This window comes from Equus quagga, chromosome 3 (assembly GCF_021613505.1).
Source record: "Equus quagga isolate Etosha38 chromosome 3, UCLA_HA_Equagga_1.0, whole genome shotgun sequence".
Taxonomy (NCBI): Eukaryota; Metazoa; Chordata; class Mammalia; order Perissodactyla; family Equidae; genus Equus; species Equus quagga.
In genome coordinates, this window is record NC_060269.1 from 99,298,747 (window position 1) to 99,315,547 (window position 16,801).

General features: G+C 38.1%; 1 protein-coding gene across 1 annotated transcript in view; it reads right to left on the reverse strand.

Moving 5' to 3' along the window:
• Positions 1-8,709: 8,709 nt before the first annotated feature.
• The window catches only part of NPFFR2 (neuropeptide FF receptor 2), a 39,406-nt gene continuing 31,314 nt past the window's right edge, over positions 8,710-16,801 (reverse strand). Inside the window, exons 4-5 of the mRNA XM_046656962.1 lie at positions 15,335-15,434; positions 8,710-9,583 (exon numbers count right to left, since the gene is read on the reverse strand). Coding sequence (XP_046512918.1) covers positions 8,749-9,583; positions 15,335-15,434 — 935 coding nt within the window. The 3' untranslated portion in view covers positions 8,710-8,748. The remainder of the gene's footprint in view (positions 9,584-15,334; positions 15,435-16,801) is intronic.

Here is a 16,801-nt window from a genome sequence, read left to right on the forward strand (position 1 = left end):
GATGCAAACCCAGACAATCTAAATTCTGAATAAATATTCTTGATTACTTCTCTGTGTTAATACTTAATATTTCTAAGCTTCAGCTTCTGCGTCTGTCCGAAAAGGTGGAAAATGATAACACTTACCTTATGATGTGTAAGGATTCAGTGAGACGATGCTTGTAAAGAGCTTAGAATAGTGCCTGCCAGATGATAAACACTCATTAAATGCTGACATGGGCTAGAATTTGGCTCCATTGCTCACTCGTTATGCAATCTTGGACAATGTCCTTTACATCTGTGAGGTCAGTCCCTTGGCTGTAAAATGGGGATACTAATTGGTACTACATGATGATGCTGTGGAGATCTAAAAAGCATCAACAGTTCATAGCTCTTATTAAAAGTGGTACCACTAAGGGTTTTTGGCTTGATTTCCTTAACACACTAGTCTTAAATAATAAAAATTACAGGGCCTTGTCTGAAAAAACTTGATATGGAATAAATAATGTCTTATGACAGTAATTTTAAAATGAGCCAATCTTCTAATGAGGTATTTAAGAGATAATTTCCCAAATATAGATTATATTTACAGAAAACTAGAAATTATATTAAACAACTAATTAAAAATGAGTAATATAATCCTCAACCCTGCTGGTCTAGTAGTTAAGATTCTGTACTTTCACCACTCCACCCGGTTCATTTCTCAGTCAGGGAACCACACCACCCATTTGTCAGTTGTCATACTGTAATGGCTGCGTGTTGCTGTGATGCTGAAAGCTATGCCACTGGGATTTCAAATGCCAGCATGGTCACCCATGGTGGACAGGTTTCAGCAGAGCTTCCAGACTAAGACAGACTAAGAAGAAGGACCTGGCTACCCGCATGTGAGAAAATTGGACATGAAAACCCTATGAATAGCAGCGGAGTATTATCTGATGTAGCGCCGGAAGTGAGAGGATGGCACAAGAAGACCAGGCAGGGTTGCTCTCTGCTGTACACAGGGTCGCTAGGAGTCAGAATCAACTCGACAGCACTAACAACAAAATACAATTCCTGGCAAAGCTCTTTATCTGAAATTTTATTCATTATCATAATACTTTGGATTTCACAGGAAAAACAAAAGTACCATGGTGAGTCCTGCAGTAACATATTTGTTTATAAGAAATATTTTATAGATAAACAAAATTCCTATTGGAGAATGTTTCATTTATTTTATTCCAATTCACAATCACAGATCATAATTTTTATCCAAGGGGTAACGCAGATGTTAGAGTAACAAATTCATAAGTGAGAATGCTTGTACTGATATTTAATTTACTTAAAATCAATTATTACTCACCTACATGTCCAGGGCAACATGCTGAGCCTTAGAAATACAAAGATTAAAAAGTTATGTACTTTCTCTGTGAATACTCTAATCCTTTGTTTTTTCTGAAGTTCTAGCAAAAGATTGTCCAGCCATATCATTGGCTTTTTCTATAGAGCATGCTTTCCTGACAGTGAATCTCATAATTTAGCATTTTTTGCAAACTGGATATGCTAAGAACTTCCTAAATTATCAAGACCTGTTTTTTTTTAATAGTTCTTCCCTCAATTTATCTCTTTCGTCTTGAATTTTACTATCAGCAATAAAAAGCAACCACATCTACGGCACCAGGCCACACCTACACTACTGTGCTCAGAAACCCTTCAGTGAAATGTCCAAGTGCATGGTTCATAAGTTTTACTTTCCACATAACTGCCAGACCTAATCCTGCTAACTTTCTGCCACTAAATAAGAAAGATCCATCCACTTTCCTTCAGTTTCCAATAACATATTCCTCATTTCTTCCCAAGCCTTCACAAGGAGTGCCTTTCACATCTGTATTTCAATCAATAGTCTGTTTATGACAATTAGGTATTCTCTAAGGTGATATATGTTTTTCTCTACCATGCTTCTTATTTTCTTCTGAGTCCTAACTAGCAGAGTTGCTAATATTCATATTTTTAATAACAGCCTGTTCAAGACAATCTAGGCTTTTTCTATCATGCTCCTCAAAATCTTTCAACCTCTCCCTATTGCCATACTCCAAGTCCAATGCCACAACAGTTAAGCATCTGTCACAGCATCTTCTCACTTCCAGGTACCAGGATCTGTAGTCGTTTTCTATTGTGATCATAAGAAATTATCACAAACATAGTGGCTTAAAACAACATAAACTTAGGAGTTCCCAGTTCTGTAGGTTAGCGGTCCAATGTGGGTTTCACTGGGCTAAAATCAAGGCATTGGCAAGGCTGTGTTTTTTTTTTTTTTCTGAAAGCTCTCAGGAAATATTCATTTCCTTGCCTTTTCCAGCTTCTAGAGACCACTTCCATTCCTTAATTCCCCGCCCTTTCCGCCATCTTCAAAGACAGAGGGTGCTTCTCACATTGCATTACTCTGATCTCCTCTGCTAGAGTCAGGTCTCCCCCTGCATCTCTGTTTCACATCTCTCTTCTACTTATAAGAACCCTTGTGACTATGTTGGGACACTGGGATAATCCAGGATGATCTCTCCATCTCTAGATTCTTAACTTAATCACAACTGTAAAGTTCCTCTTGCTAAGTAAGGTGATATATTTGCAGGTCCCAGGGATTCAGACATACAGATCTTTGGAGGGCTATTACTCTGTTTACCACAGAAGGCCAATACCCTGTCTAAAGACTTGAAATTACTTTCTAAAAACGTAAGAAAAGACAATGTCAAAAATGGAAAAATTAACAGATTTGATCATGCAAAAATTAAAAACAATCTGTTCTTTCTTTCTTCCATAAAAGTAGAATTTTCCCTGGACGTATGTCTGCTCAACTAGAGACTACATTTGTCAGCTCCACCTGAAGCTTGGTATGGCTATGCGCACACATTTAGCCAACTGTATGTAAGTGGAAGTTACTTAGGTACCTTCTAGGATGTCCCTAATATAAAGGCAGGCTGCCTGCCCTGGAACGCCTCCTTTCCCCTTTCATCTATATATATAGATATATATGTAGATGTGCCCACTGGTCAGCTTTGACCATGGAGGCAAGAAAAATGCTCTACGGCAGCTGTTGGCAAACTTTCCAGAATTGGCTAGATAGTAAATATTTTAGGCTCTGTGGGCTATATGGTCTCTGTTTCAACTACTCAACACTTCTATTGTAGTGCAAAAGTATCCACAGACAGGGGCCAGCCCAGTGGCGCAGCAGTTAAGTTCGCACGTTCGGTGGCCTGGGGTCCACCAGTTAGGATCCCGGGTGAGGACCTACGCACTGCTTATCAAGCCATGCTGTAGCAGGTGTCCCACATATAAAATAGAGGAAGATGAGCATACATGTTAGCTCAGGACCAGTCTTCCTTAGCAAAAAGAGGAGGATTGGTAGCAGATGTTAGCCCAGGGCTAATCTTCCTCAAAAAAAAAAGTAGCCATAGACAATATGTAAAATGTGAGCAGAGCTGTGTACTATAAAATTTTATTTGCTAAAACAGTTGGCAGGACAGATTTGGTGGTGGTTTGCTGACTCCTGCCATGGAGGGCAGAGGATCCGTCAGAAAGAAGGAATCTGGATTCTTAAATAAGGTCCCCACTAAAGTGGACCACTGACATCAGGTACAATTTTTTGAGAGAGAAATTAACGTCTATCTCCCTTAAGCCAGTGTATTTGTGGACTCTATCACAGTAGCTTAACCTCTATCCTCGTATCTACGCATCTACACACACAAAGTCACACATCAAATAGGATAAATGTTTGAAACCTGTCTGATAGTCAAGGATAATTATCCTGAATTAGGGAGTGGTTTTACTGACAAAGTCACTGAGGAAAAAATCAAATAATCTAATGGAAAAGTGGGCAAAGGACATGAAGAGGGAATTGCCCAAGAAGGAAATACAAGTGAAGACAAGTGAATACGAATAAATCAAATTGAATAAAGATTATTTTAATGTTCAGCTGTATAACAATGAAATGAAATTAAACATGGGGATACAAGTTTTCTCTTATCAAACTGGCAATAAAAATTCACTTTACAGAATATGCAGTATTTAAGCATATGAGTGAACAAGCTCTCCCATACTGCTAAAGGAAGTATAGAATGCTAAAACTTGTTTGAGAAATATTTGACAATATGTATTAAAACATTAAGAAATGTACATACATTTTGGCCAAGTAATTGCATTTCTTGTAAGTCTATTCTAAGATAATCAAAAATATGCCTAGTATTACACAAGGTACATAACTGTATCATTTTATAGATTTAAGAAATAACTTATATTTTCAGCCACAAAGAAGAACTTTAATAAACTATGGAATGGCATTAACATGAATAAAACATTTTAAAGACATGGAAATGTGTTCTTGACACACTTCATGAATAAAAAGTTATAAAGTATATACCCGAGAATTATAACTTTTCACAAGAAAATGTACACGTGCCCCCAAATGGCAGCAACAAGGGTTATATACTAAGTGACTAGATAAGAAATCACTTTATTTCATATACTTTTCTATATTATCCAATATTTCTATTATAATCTGAATTATCTTCAATATCTGAAAATAGAATATGATTCAGCCATAAATAAGTTAGAATGCAAATTAAAAATTGGAAAATATTTGCAACCTGTTAACCAATTTGTTCAACAAACATTTATTGTGTATTCATTATGTGCCAAGTACTGTTTTAGGAAATGGAGATACAGTAATAAAGAAGACAAAAATCCATGCCCTTATGGAGTTTACATTCTGGTAGGGCATATGGATAGCAAACAAGTAAATAAATGTGTTCTGAGGATAAGTACAGATAATGAGAATTTCTATGAATGAAATAAGATGTCTCCTGTGAGTTTTAGGTTGAGTCCTGAAAGATGAGAGAGAGCCAGCATGTGAACGGCAATGAGGACCAAGTTGCTGGCAGGAAAAAAACAAGTGCAAAACTCAGAAGCATCAGACAGCTTGGCAAATGGTAGAAGAATATATAGGCAGGTTTTGGGGGAAGGTCATCAAGAAGACAAGACCACCAGTTGACCTGCGAGCTGGACCTAACAATTGGGAGACCCCCACCCGCTTCCCGTCTTTGGAATGTGCATTGCCTTCCCTACTCTCAGAAGCTGCCCTAAGGTACAGCCCTGAGACAGCAATGTGGTAATGAGGCTATCTGGACTGGGTACACGACTAAACCCTCCCAGGGCCCGTGTGTGCGTGACTGAATCGAGCTAAGGCCTCTATAAACTTTTAAGATTTGGAAGGTGGGTGCGGAAAACTACTTGTATTGCAGCTGCCCAGACAAGTCTTGTAAGTTCCTTGGTCATTAAAACTGCCACCTATCAATCCAGAGTGGTCTGTCTTATTCTTCCGTCTCTCCTTGCCCTCTGTGTAGAGGGGGACCAGTTTCAGATTATAGCTGGGAAGGTCCTGGGGAGGTTGTGTAGCTACACAGGCAGTGTGAACAAGGAGTGTTGGGTTTGAGATGAAGTTAAGAAGTAGACAGGGCAGAAAAAGGAAAGATGTGTAAGGCTTGATAAGGAGTTTGGTTTTTTCCTAATTCAAAAGGAAACTATTCATGGCTTTAAGCAGAGAAGTGGCATCTAATTTATGTTTTTCAAAATGGTCATTATGCCTGTTATTGTGGATTCTTATTAAGTGTTGTTTAGAATAAGTGTTTAGTGGGTTTTTTTCTTGAAGAGGAATTATGTGTAATTTTTGTACTAGTCCATATTTCTTGAAAACTCTACAAACAACAGGTTGTATTTTTGTAACAACTGTTTTTATATTTACATAATATAATTGTTATTTTTATAGTCAGAAAAATGGTTATTGAAGAAGTCCAAAGCAACTTCACACAACACATACATGATACAGTTTAAAAAAAGGTTTTGGAATTATATGTACATATCTGAGCCACAACTTTGTTTTACCACTTTCAAGCTTCATGACTTTGGACAAACCAACCAATTTCTTTTACACTCGGTGCCCTCATGTGTGAAATGGGGATAATACTGCATATTTCAGAGTGCTCTTGTAAGGGTTACAGAACATATAAAATAAACATGTATTGTGAACATGTATTGTGAAGTATTGTAATTACTACTACATACTACTGTAACTGCTTCTAGGTGGAACCAAAACAGCAACAATTTAGCTCTTACTAGGTGATAATCTCTCTGCTTTTTACTTTACGAGATTTTATCCCCATCATTTTACAAGCACAGTAAACCAAGAGGAAGATACTACTGCTACTCTCATCTTACAGATGAGAAAATTGAGGCCTGGGAAATTTGTTCAAATCACTAAGTTAGGAGGTGGCAAGTCCTGTATGATTCCAGAATCTAAATTCTTAGTGACTATGCACGTTTCAAGACGTTTAGCTCTCTTCATCTTCTAGCATTGTTATTCTAATTTACAGAAAAACTCTCCTTTGTATGTAATAAGTGTGCTAGAATCTTTATGCAGAAATCTACTCATTTAGCGTTACATATTTCCCTGAAGTCAACCACAAGATGGCCTTTGCCTGTGATAATTAGCCAGGATATATATAGGACTGTCTGTTATTGTGATCAACATTTCAGGGCATAAAAAGACTAGTAAGGCTTAATTCATCATGGCTTTGAGAGTCTCTATTTTGGCTGCAAGGATAAGACAGAACAATCACAATACAAGTTAGCTTGTCATACAAGAGTTACACAATGCTTAGGGGAGAGAGTAAATACTTCTGCTGTAAGAATTCAGATAGACTTTCTAAGAGAGGTAGCTTTTTAAGACACCTTCGACAAAGGATGGACAGGCAGACAGAGGAATGAAGCAGAAAATAAGTCATAAATGAAAAAACACAATAATCTAGTCTGACCATCTCTGACCATCTTTGTTGGGAGTTTAGGAAACAATTTGTGTCAGAGATGCAACCAGGAGAAAAGAGCCAGGATGTGGTGAGCTTTGAGTGTCTTAACAGGCAGATAACTTCCAAAGGTATTCTTACAAAAGAGAGGCAATTAATCCTCCACTTCAGGAAGATGACTTTGCCAACTATAGAGAGAATTGAAAGACTGAAGACTGAAAGTCAAGATGGGATAGAGTGAGCCATCAGGGAAGAGGTAATGAGGGGTTGAAGGTGATAAAAGGTAAACAGACGACAGGTAAGGGTATGGGATTTAGTTATGATGAGTTTCAGGTGGTGGTAGAATGTGACGATGCCCGTCAGAAAGTGATAGTTTCTAACAAAATAATCTTCAAGGTCTAAGTACATCAACTGTAAATAGCACTTCAGCAAATCAGGGCAGAGGAACATAAGATCAATTCTATACCTAAAATTCCAGAAAGTTGCTTTCCCTGATAACAGGAAATGATACTTGCATATTCAAATATCACATAGCTCAATTCAATCAAAAACAATTATTTTCTCAAAGGACTATAATATTGAAAGGCTTTTAGCTTGAACTACATAAATGACTGGAAAAACACAAGAGTTCCAAGCCCTGAGATTTATTTTTATTTGCCAAACTACTTGTTATTTTATAATTCCCAATTTTCTAGGGACTTATCTCAATCTAGAATAAAAGCTAGCATTTACAACTATCGTCATTACATAATTGTAACAGCAGAATCCAATTCTCTTTCTAACAGTTGTACTAATCGACTAATCTAGTAGGAGTGCTGGATTTAAATGTTAGGCCCAGTAGGAAATCCAGAATAATTGGTCTTGCTCTGTACAAACTTCATGGGAGTTTTATGATAATTGTTGAACATCTCTGATTAAAGACTTCAAAAGGGAGCTGTCATTCTTGTGACAATTGCTATATTATTAAAAGATTTGCTTCTTTATGTTAGAGATTCTATTAAAAAGGGGGTCAAGTTGGGATCCTCAATCACCTCTGTAAGAAACATGGGTTCGGCTAGGGCATAAACTTCATTTATGAAAATATTAAAAAGCTAACAATAAGTCCTATGGAACGTTATGATTTTACCAGCTTTAACAGAAAAAAAACCTTTAAATACAAAGCAATACAGTGTTTCTTTATTTTCTATTGCAGTTCTTATTTCTAAGAAAGTTAAGTACATTTTAAAAGCACAAACAGATAAATAATTCTGTAATCTAAAATTTCAAATCCTAAAGCAAAGAAAGGATTGACAAAATATACTCCCATGCAAAGAATTGCCGTTTATCACCATTTGGGGAAAATAGGAGTGTGTGTCTATGTGTGTGTGTATCCATACACATAATACACATAATGTGCTTGACTCATACACAAATGGCTAAGTTGGAAAAGGCCAGACTTTGAAAACTGTTCCTAGAAAATGGATTTATTCAGGAAAACTTGTATATGTGTTACTCTACATACTTTTATATACCATAAGAATGGTTATGAACACAAGACCATTTCGTTTACTTTTTTTTCCAGAGAGGCCTTTCAGTACATGTTTTCTTCAGAATATTCTTAGAAAGAATTGAAGTACAAAGCCATAGAAAGCAATAGTATTTCAATATATGTCACACAGTAAAGTGAAAATCATCACTCTAGCTCTTTTTTTCTTTTTGAGGAAGATTAGCCCTGAGCTAACATCTGCTACCAATCCTTCTCTTTTTGCTGAGGAAGACTGGCCCTGAGCTAACATTCTTGCCCATCTTCCTCTACTTTATATGTGGGATGCCTGACACAGCATGGCTTGACAAATGTTGTGCAGGTCCGTAGCCGGGATCTGAACCGGTGAAGCCGGGCACCCACAGTGGAACGTGCGAACTCAACTGCTGTACCACTGGGCCGGCCCCCACACTAGCTCTTTTTAAATCTCCTTGTTTCTGATAGGTTTCCCTAATTCTTCTGTCATTAACTCCTGCTTGGGTTTTTCAGCACTTTTCCTACAAAGCAAATTTTTCTCACGTGAGTTTTGAATTGTAGGTTCCTGGGCTAACTGACAAGATGTATTTATGACCACGTTGTTTTTAGCTCTTAGGGCGTAGTCTCCCATGGGCTTTGCTCTTCTTTGGCAGAGCTGGAAGTGAAAAGCATCTTGGAAACCCCGGCGAAAATTCTCATTGAAAAAACCGTAAATGATAGGGTTGATGCTGCTGTTGCAAAAGGCCAGCCAGTGTGCAAAAGGGTAGATGTAGACGTGGATTACCTGCAGTTCACTTGGAGACAGGTCAGCATAGTCTGAGAGCATCATCAGAGTCCACAGGGGCAGCCAGGAAAGAATGAAAAGCAGGGCCACAATCAGAAGCATCTTAATGACCTTCTGCTTCTTCTTGGACGCCACATGCCACTGCTCCTGGTTCTCCTTGCCTGTGTGGGGCACTGTCATCTTGAAGAGTGAAATTCCAATCCTTCCATACATGATGACGATGACAGACAGGGGAGCCAGGTAGATGTTGGCAAACAGCACAGTGGTGTAGATCTTCCTCATTTCTCGTTTTGGCCAGTCTTCCCGGCACCAGTAGACTGGGCTGGTTTTATTTTGGGAGTTGAGTCTCACTCGGAAATATTTATCTTCTTGAATGCGTAACATTATTGCAGATGGAAACATAATGGTGATGGCCAGGACCCAGATGATCACAATAGTGACAAACGCAGTCTTGATAGTGAGCTTTGGTTTAAAAGGGTAGACGACACACCGGCACCTACAATCAAAGGCAATATCAGTGAGGCTTTGCCTCATAACTTATAACTGAGTTGTGAATTAACTTTTTTAAATAATTACATTCTCCCACCCACCTTCCCCTCAAAAACATAGGAAGTTACCATTAGTAGTAGAAAGGCATGCATTGCCATTTTCTGTAATTGATAGTTGAGATAAATTTCAATTCAAAATATGAATAAGGGGAGTACATCAGACACTATTAGTAATAAAAGTAATAGTGGTAACTAGCATATACTGAACATGAACATTTAATATTCTATTCCAGGTTCTTTCCCGATGGTTTGCATCAATTGTTTCTTTAAGCTTCCCCATGTAAAAGATGGGAAAACAGGCTTAGGAAAAAATCTTGCCCATAATTACACATGATTTTTACACAGGTAGTTTGACTCCAGAGCTCATATTCTTAAACTCTCCTTCATGCTCTTCTGTGGTTCCCTCCAACACTATCTGTGTGCTTGGCCATACAACTTGCTTTGGTCAAACATTAGCAAGTGTGACATAAGCAGAAACAAGAGTGATTTCAGCTACAAGACACAGAGCAGGAGACCCACACAGAGGCACCTAGCCAATCCACAGCATTGTGAGAAATAATAAAGCACTATTGTTTCAAGTCACTAAGTGTTCTGGTGGTTTGTTTAACAGCTATAAGTCTGAGAGTTTCCAATTTGAGTTCTGATTCTGTGTCTTCCTGATGTTCTATGTCCTTTGGTGAGCTTGGAAATTCAGCATCAGTATGTAGGGTAAGTCTGATTCATTTTACTGCTATTTTGGTATTGTGATTCTTGATCTTGTTATTATTGATACTCATTATATTAATCATAAGATAATCATACCATTTTGCAACTGTGTAACATTTTGTATTTTTCCAAGTACTATCACCTACTTAATCTTCTTTGATTTTTGTGAAGACTCCATAAAAGTGAAATGTTATGAAAATTACTTTCCAGATAGTCGGATAAGGAAATTTAGAGTTTTTAAGTGGCTCAGCAGTAAATCCAAAGTAATTTATCCAACATATCATCATATAATGCCCAGTTAGCTTGAGCTTTCACTGCTCTGGTTTCCTTCTTAGGAACTCCTTCATTGCATGTCTAAGATCTTCTGTCTTAGCCTCCACGTTTCCCTCTAGTCTTCTAATTACTGAATTCTCCCATTTACTCACCTTTAAATTACGGGTAACTTCACAGGCAGGGTTCTGAGTATTTTGCTCTTTTTTTTAAACCAACTACTAGGACTTCAACTATTATTTTTTCATTTATTCATTTGACAAATGTATATGTATTCGGAGAGGCAAAGATGAACAAGATAGAAAATGCTCCCTACCAGGAAATAGTCAATGGAAATATTGTGTAATTACGCTAAAATCATGCTAGAGTTTGGACTTGGCCAAGGCATTAATCAGGGTTGTACCAACAGGACGTATAAATATATAGAAAGAAATTTATTGTAAGAAATTGGTTCATGTGATTACGGAGGTTGAGAAGTCTCAAGATCTGCAGTCGGCAAAGTGAAGACTCAGGAGAGCCGATGGTGTGTTCCAGCTCCAGTCTGAAGGCCTGAGAACCAGGAGAGCCACTAACACTAGTTCCAATCTGAAAGCCAGCAGGCTCAAGACCCCAGAAGTGCTGATGTTTCAGTTGAAGTCCAAAGGCAGGAAAAGACTGATGTCCCAGCTCAAAAAGTCAAGCAGGAAGAGTTCTCCCTTCCTTGCAGGAGGATCAACCTTGCTTGTTCTATTTGGGCCTTCAACTGATTGGATAAAGGCCCACATCAGGGAGGGCAATCTGCTCTACTCAGTCTACTGATTCAAATGTCAGTCTCATCAAAGACACCCTCACAGGCACAACCAGAATTGTTTGACCAGATATCTGGGGACCTACGGCTCAGTTGAGCTCAGACATAAATTAATCATCACAGCCATTTAGAAAAAAGTCTCAGTATCCCATCTCCAGCAACAAAGAATAGTGGCCTGGTTCAGGACCAGTTAGCAGACAAAACTGATGGGACTTTAAGAGTAGCTAGATAGAAGTTGAAGAGAGAAGAACGTTTCAAGGATAAATCTTAAGATTTTCAATTGTATTGGTGAGTTATCCAGCCATTCACTGATTGGGGAAAATGAGCTGATTTTTTGTTGAGTTTTTTTGTGGGGATGGATAGTGAAGACAAATTCATTTCTGGGCAGGTTTAGTTTGAGGTGTTTGTTGGATGCAGAGGTGAAGTTATCCAGTAGGTATTTTGAACATAAGTATAAAATCCAGGAGAAATAGGTTTGAAAGCTTTTTTTGCAATTTGGCTTTATCCCAGAGATGATCTGAGAAAAGCATTCAAGGGCAAGTACTTTAGATAGAGATAAATGTGTGGTGATTTTAAAATATGTCCAAATTTTTGACATTCCTTCCAAATTCTATTCACTTCTCTTTGAACGTGGGCTGGACTGAATGACTGACTTCTAATGAATAGAAAGCAGAAGTGATACTGCATGACTTTCTTTGGCACAGGCCCTCGGAGTCTTGGACTGACAGGTAAGAAGTCCAGCTGCCTTGAAGCTGCTGTGCTGCAAAGCCCATTGGGAGAAACCAATAGAGACAGAGTGCCAGAGAAGTCCCAGCTGTTCAAGTCTTCCCAGCCTAGGCACCATCATGAGAGTGAGAGAGCCTTGCACCCTTCCGCCCTGGCCTTGGAGCTCCCTACGTGATGCTGAGTGGAACAGAGACAAGCCATGCTTAGTGAATGTGCCCACATCACAGACTCTTGAACATAATAAGTATTGCTGTCACTTTAGACCACTAAGAGGTTTGTTTTGGGAGGTTACACATTATATAACAATAGATAGCTGAAACTATTGGAGGAGTGATACATGGATGGGAAGGCAGATAGTAAAGGGTGTGAATTAAACTACCAGTCACAGCAGGGGACTATATTTTCATCACTTTTTAAAAGACATGAAACATTACAGATGCAGTTGAAATTCTCTTGGTAGATCTTCTCAATCTTTTCCTCTTCTTCTTTCCCCAGAAATCCTAAAGTTGCACCTATAACATTTTAAATTTTATATAATGGCACCATATTATATGTATCATTATGTAACTTCCTTTTTGAGATTGTGTGCTTTTGAGATTTATGTATTTTTATATATGTTTATCTAGTTTATTAATTTTAACCACTGTACAGTTATCCATCAAATAAATATAGCATGATTTATTTATTATTCTAACCTCATATACTTTTTCAAATGAATAGCAATGTTTATTTCTAAATCTCTTTATAGGAGGCATGCTAGAAACAGCGAAAAAGAAATGTAGGGATATTTAATACTACATGTGGTGTGGAAGTAAACCTGATAAGCTCAAGATCAAGTAGGAAATGCAAAAGATATTACAGTTTTTTATTCACTGTAAAGATGACAAGTATTATTATATAATTAAAGTACAGAATTTATTATAAACATTCCCATCCAAATAACTTAGTAGTAGAACTACTTACTAGTATACAATGAGTATAAGTATTAGCATAGGTAGTATGTAAAAAATAATTGAGTATAATAGTAGTAACAGGGTATAGTAAGTTGGGAAATAATTAGCTCGCAAATTTTAATGCAAAAAAACATCTTTGGCATATAGTGGTTAGCATATGTTTAAATTCTGTTCTCTTCTCCTGTAAACCAGATAAAGTAGATCTACATGATGAATTCTTGGAAATAGATTAAAGTGTTGTAAATAATGATGCAAATAATAGATTAATATTAAAAATAGAATCTACCAGGTTGTTTTTTGGATGGCAGCAATTCTACTGCATTTCATGTTATTTTTAAACACGCTCTCTCTCTATTATATATGCGTTATTGATTGGTTGTTTTCTTTTGGGACCAGTTTCTTCACGTAGGGAGACATCTTCCAGGTCATTGTCCAGTTCCCCTCTCAAATCTCTCGCTGTCTGCTTTTTTTTAACATAGAGAAGCTGCTTTTACTTCAGCCCAAGGGAGACCATGTGAGCTGATTTTGTTTGTTTGCTTGTTTTGGTGAGGAAGATTGTTGCTGAGCTAACATCCGTGCCAATCTTCCTCTATTTTGTATGTGGGACGCCACGACAGCAAGGCTTGATGAGTGGTGTGTAGGTCTGCACCCAGGATCCAAATCCGTGAAGCCTGGGCCACTAAAGCAAAGGGCATGAACTTAACCACTATGTCACTGGGCTGGCCCTCAAATATCTCTTAATTGCCATTGCCACTGTCTTAATAGATGCGTACATCCTCTCCCATCTGAGTGGTTACAAAAATTTCTTATCTGCTCTCCCTTTCTGTAATCTTACACAACTCCAAAACCTTTCTACCTGTTTCTCTAAAATGAAAATATAGTCACTTTCCCCCTGTTTGAAAGACTTCAGCAACTCCCTGTTGACTTCAGGACAAAATTTAAACTTCTTAAAATGGAGATAAGCCCAGGAAATCTACTTCTTGCCCCTTTCTATGGCCTAATGTGCCACTCCACCTTCCTATGTTCCAGTTGAACTGCCTCTCTGCACATCTTTGGACACAGGCCCCTTATTTAAACTGGCCTATATATGTTCATGTCTTAAGAGATGCCCTTTCACCTACATCACTCATCTGTCAGTGGCCATGCTGTGGTGGCGGCTCACATACAAAAAGAGGAAGATAGGCAGTATATTTTAGCTCAGGGCAAATACTCCTCAGCAAAAAAAAAAAAAAAAAAAAAAAAGATAGAGAGATACCCTTCCCCCAGTTCTTCCTAAGGTAAATTTCTGATCCCCCAAGATTTAGACAGATATCAACTCTTCTGTGAACCCACCACTCCTGTCCTGACCAGTAACTTGATCGCCCTCTCCTTTGCACAGCTGTTATATCTTGGACCCATAGTAGGAGTGTTATTTGTAAATATTTGTTAATGTGTCTGTCTGCCTCTACCACTTCGCGGACTTTTTGAGGAACACTGTGGCTAATTTGTTTTAGATTCTACACAACCCAGCCCAAGACCTGGCACAACTCAACAATATGTGTAAATGAATGTATTAATGAATTTTATCTTACAATATGGATAAAGTTTCAGATTTATTTCAGCACATTTACATTTCCATCATTAGAAATTTCAAGATTCCAGTGTGAAAAACAGTAAAATTACACTATATGGATTATACAGTTGTGTCCCTTCAAAATTCGTCTGTTGAAACCCTAACCCTCAATGGGATGGTATTAGGAGGTGGGACCTTTGGGAGGTAGTTAGATTTAGATATGGTCAAGAGGGTGTTCTCATGATTGAATTAGTGCCCATTTAAGAAGAGAAAGAGACTAGAGCTCGTGCCTTCTACCATGTGAGGGTACAATGAGAAGATGGCTTTCTACAAATCGGGAAGAGATCTCTCACCAGACATCGAATTTACCAGCCTCCTGATCTTGACCTTCCCAGCCTTCAGAGCTGTGAGAAATAATTTCTGTCATTTAAGCTACACAGTCCATGGTATCTTGTTACAACAGCCTGAACTAAGACATGTATCATCCCTAATTATTTAATTTTAAAATATGGACATTTCCTTAGTTTTATTTTCTTCTTACTGAACCTTTAGTAAATATAAGCCTTGCTTTTAAAGGAGTAGATATTATGGATACAATTTTGTGTAGATATACTGAAATTTAGTAGATTATACATTTTTCTCTGGTTTGTTGGATTTGTTGCAGACCTGCCCGTTTTTCTGGATTCGGGTTTCGGTGCTGACTTACCTATCCACTGCTATTGCAACTAAAGTGAAGACAGAAGTCGCAACTGATACTCCCTGGACAAAGCCACTGATCTTGCACGTTGTGCTTCCAAATGGCCATCCTGAAAGGCAAATGGAACAGTTAGTCTCTGAAAAGATCATATTTTTTAAAACTTTCACTGAAAATATGAACAAAAAGGCATGAAATCAAGACTGATGCAACTGTTTCATAAATGATATCCAGGGAACAATGTTTCCAATTACTTTCATCAATATTGCCCTGGCCGTTTTTCAGCATACTGATAATAATGTCACAATTTTATAGTAGTTATGACATTCTAGGCACTATAATAAGTGCTTGCCATCTATGAACATATCTAATCCCCACAGTAGGATTTTGAAGGCTTTATTTTTCTCCTCATGATATAGATTAGGTAACACTCACACTAATATCACATACCTTGGCATACAGCTAGTTGGCAGCATGTTAAGAATTTGAACCCTAGCAGTATGGTTCCAGAGTGCAAACCATGAGCCCTTGTGCAATTATGCACTTTTTAAAAAAATTTTTTTTTTCCTTTTTTTCCCCAAAGTCCCCCAGTACATAGCTGTATATTCTTAGTTGTGGGTCCTTCTAGTTGTGGCATGTGGGACGCCGCCTCAGCGTGGTTTGATGAGCAGTGGCATGTCCGTGCCCAGGATTCGAACTGACAAAACACTGCGCCGCCTGCAGCGGAGCGCGCGAACTTAACCACTGGGCCACGGGGCCGGCCCCAACAATTATGCCCTTTTAACAAATAAAACAGGAAGAATATTGGTTTTGTAATTTGGAAATGCACTCTATAAACTATGAGGAATCAGGAGTTACATGTAGAATAAATAAAGTTAATATTTATCTATATATAATGTAATGAGACAATTTACCTCAGAGGTACTTTGTATGGAGTGAATGTTTGTGCTGCACACCTCTCCCCCCAATTCATATACTGAAGTCTTAACCCTCAATGTGATGGCATTTGCAGATGGGGCTTTTGGGAAGTAATTGGGTTTAGATGAGGTCATGAAGGTGGTGCCCACATTTTGGGATTAGTGCCCTTATAAGGAGAGGAAGAGAGAAAGAGAGATCTCTCTCTCCAGCACATGCACTGAGGAAAGGCCACGTGAGCACACAGCAAGATGACTATCTACAGACCAGGAAAAGGACCCATATCAAGAACCTGACCATGTCAGCTTCCTGATCTCAAGCTTCCAGCCTCCAGAATGGTGAGAAAATAAATGTCTTTTGTTTAAGCCCCCCAGTCTATGGTATTTTGTTACAGCAGCCTAAGCTAAGACATACTTCGAGAATAAAGACAACTTTACATAAATAAAAATAGTGTATTCCAGTTACTGCCTAATTGAAACTCAGCTACCAGAATGTTTATAAAAGATATTATTAAAAGTATTATAACAGTTTAATATTCTAAACTCCCATCTGCTATTACAGCAA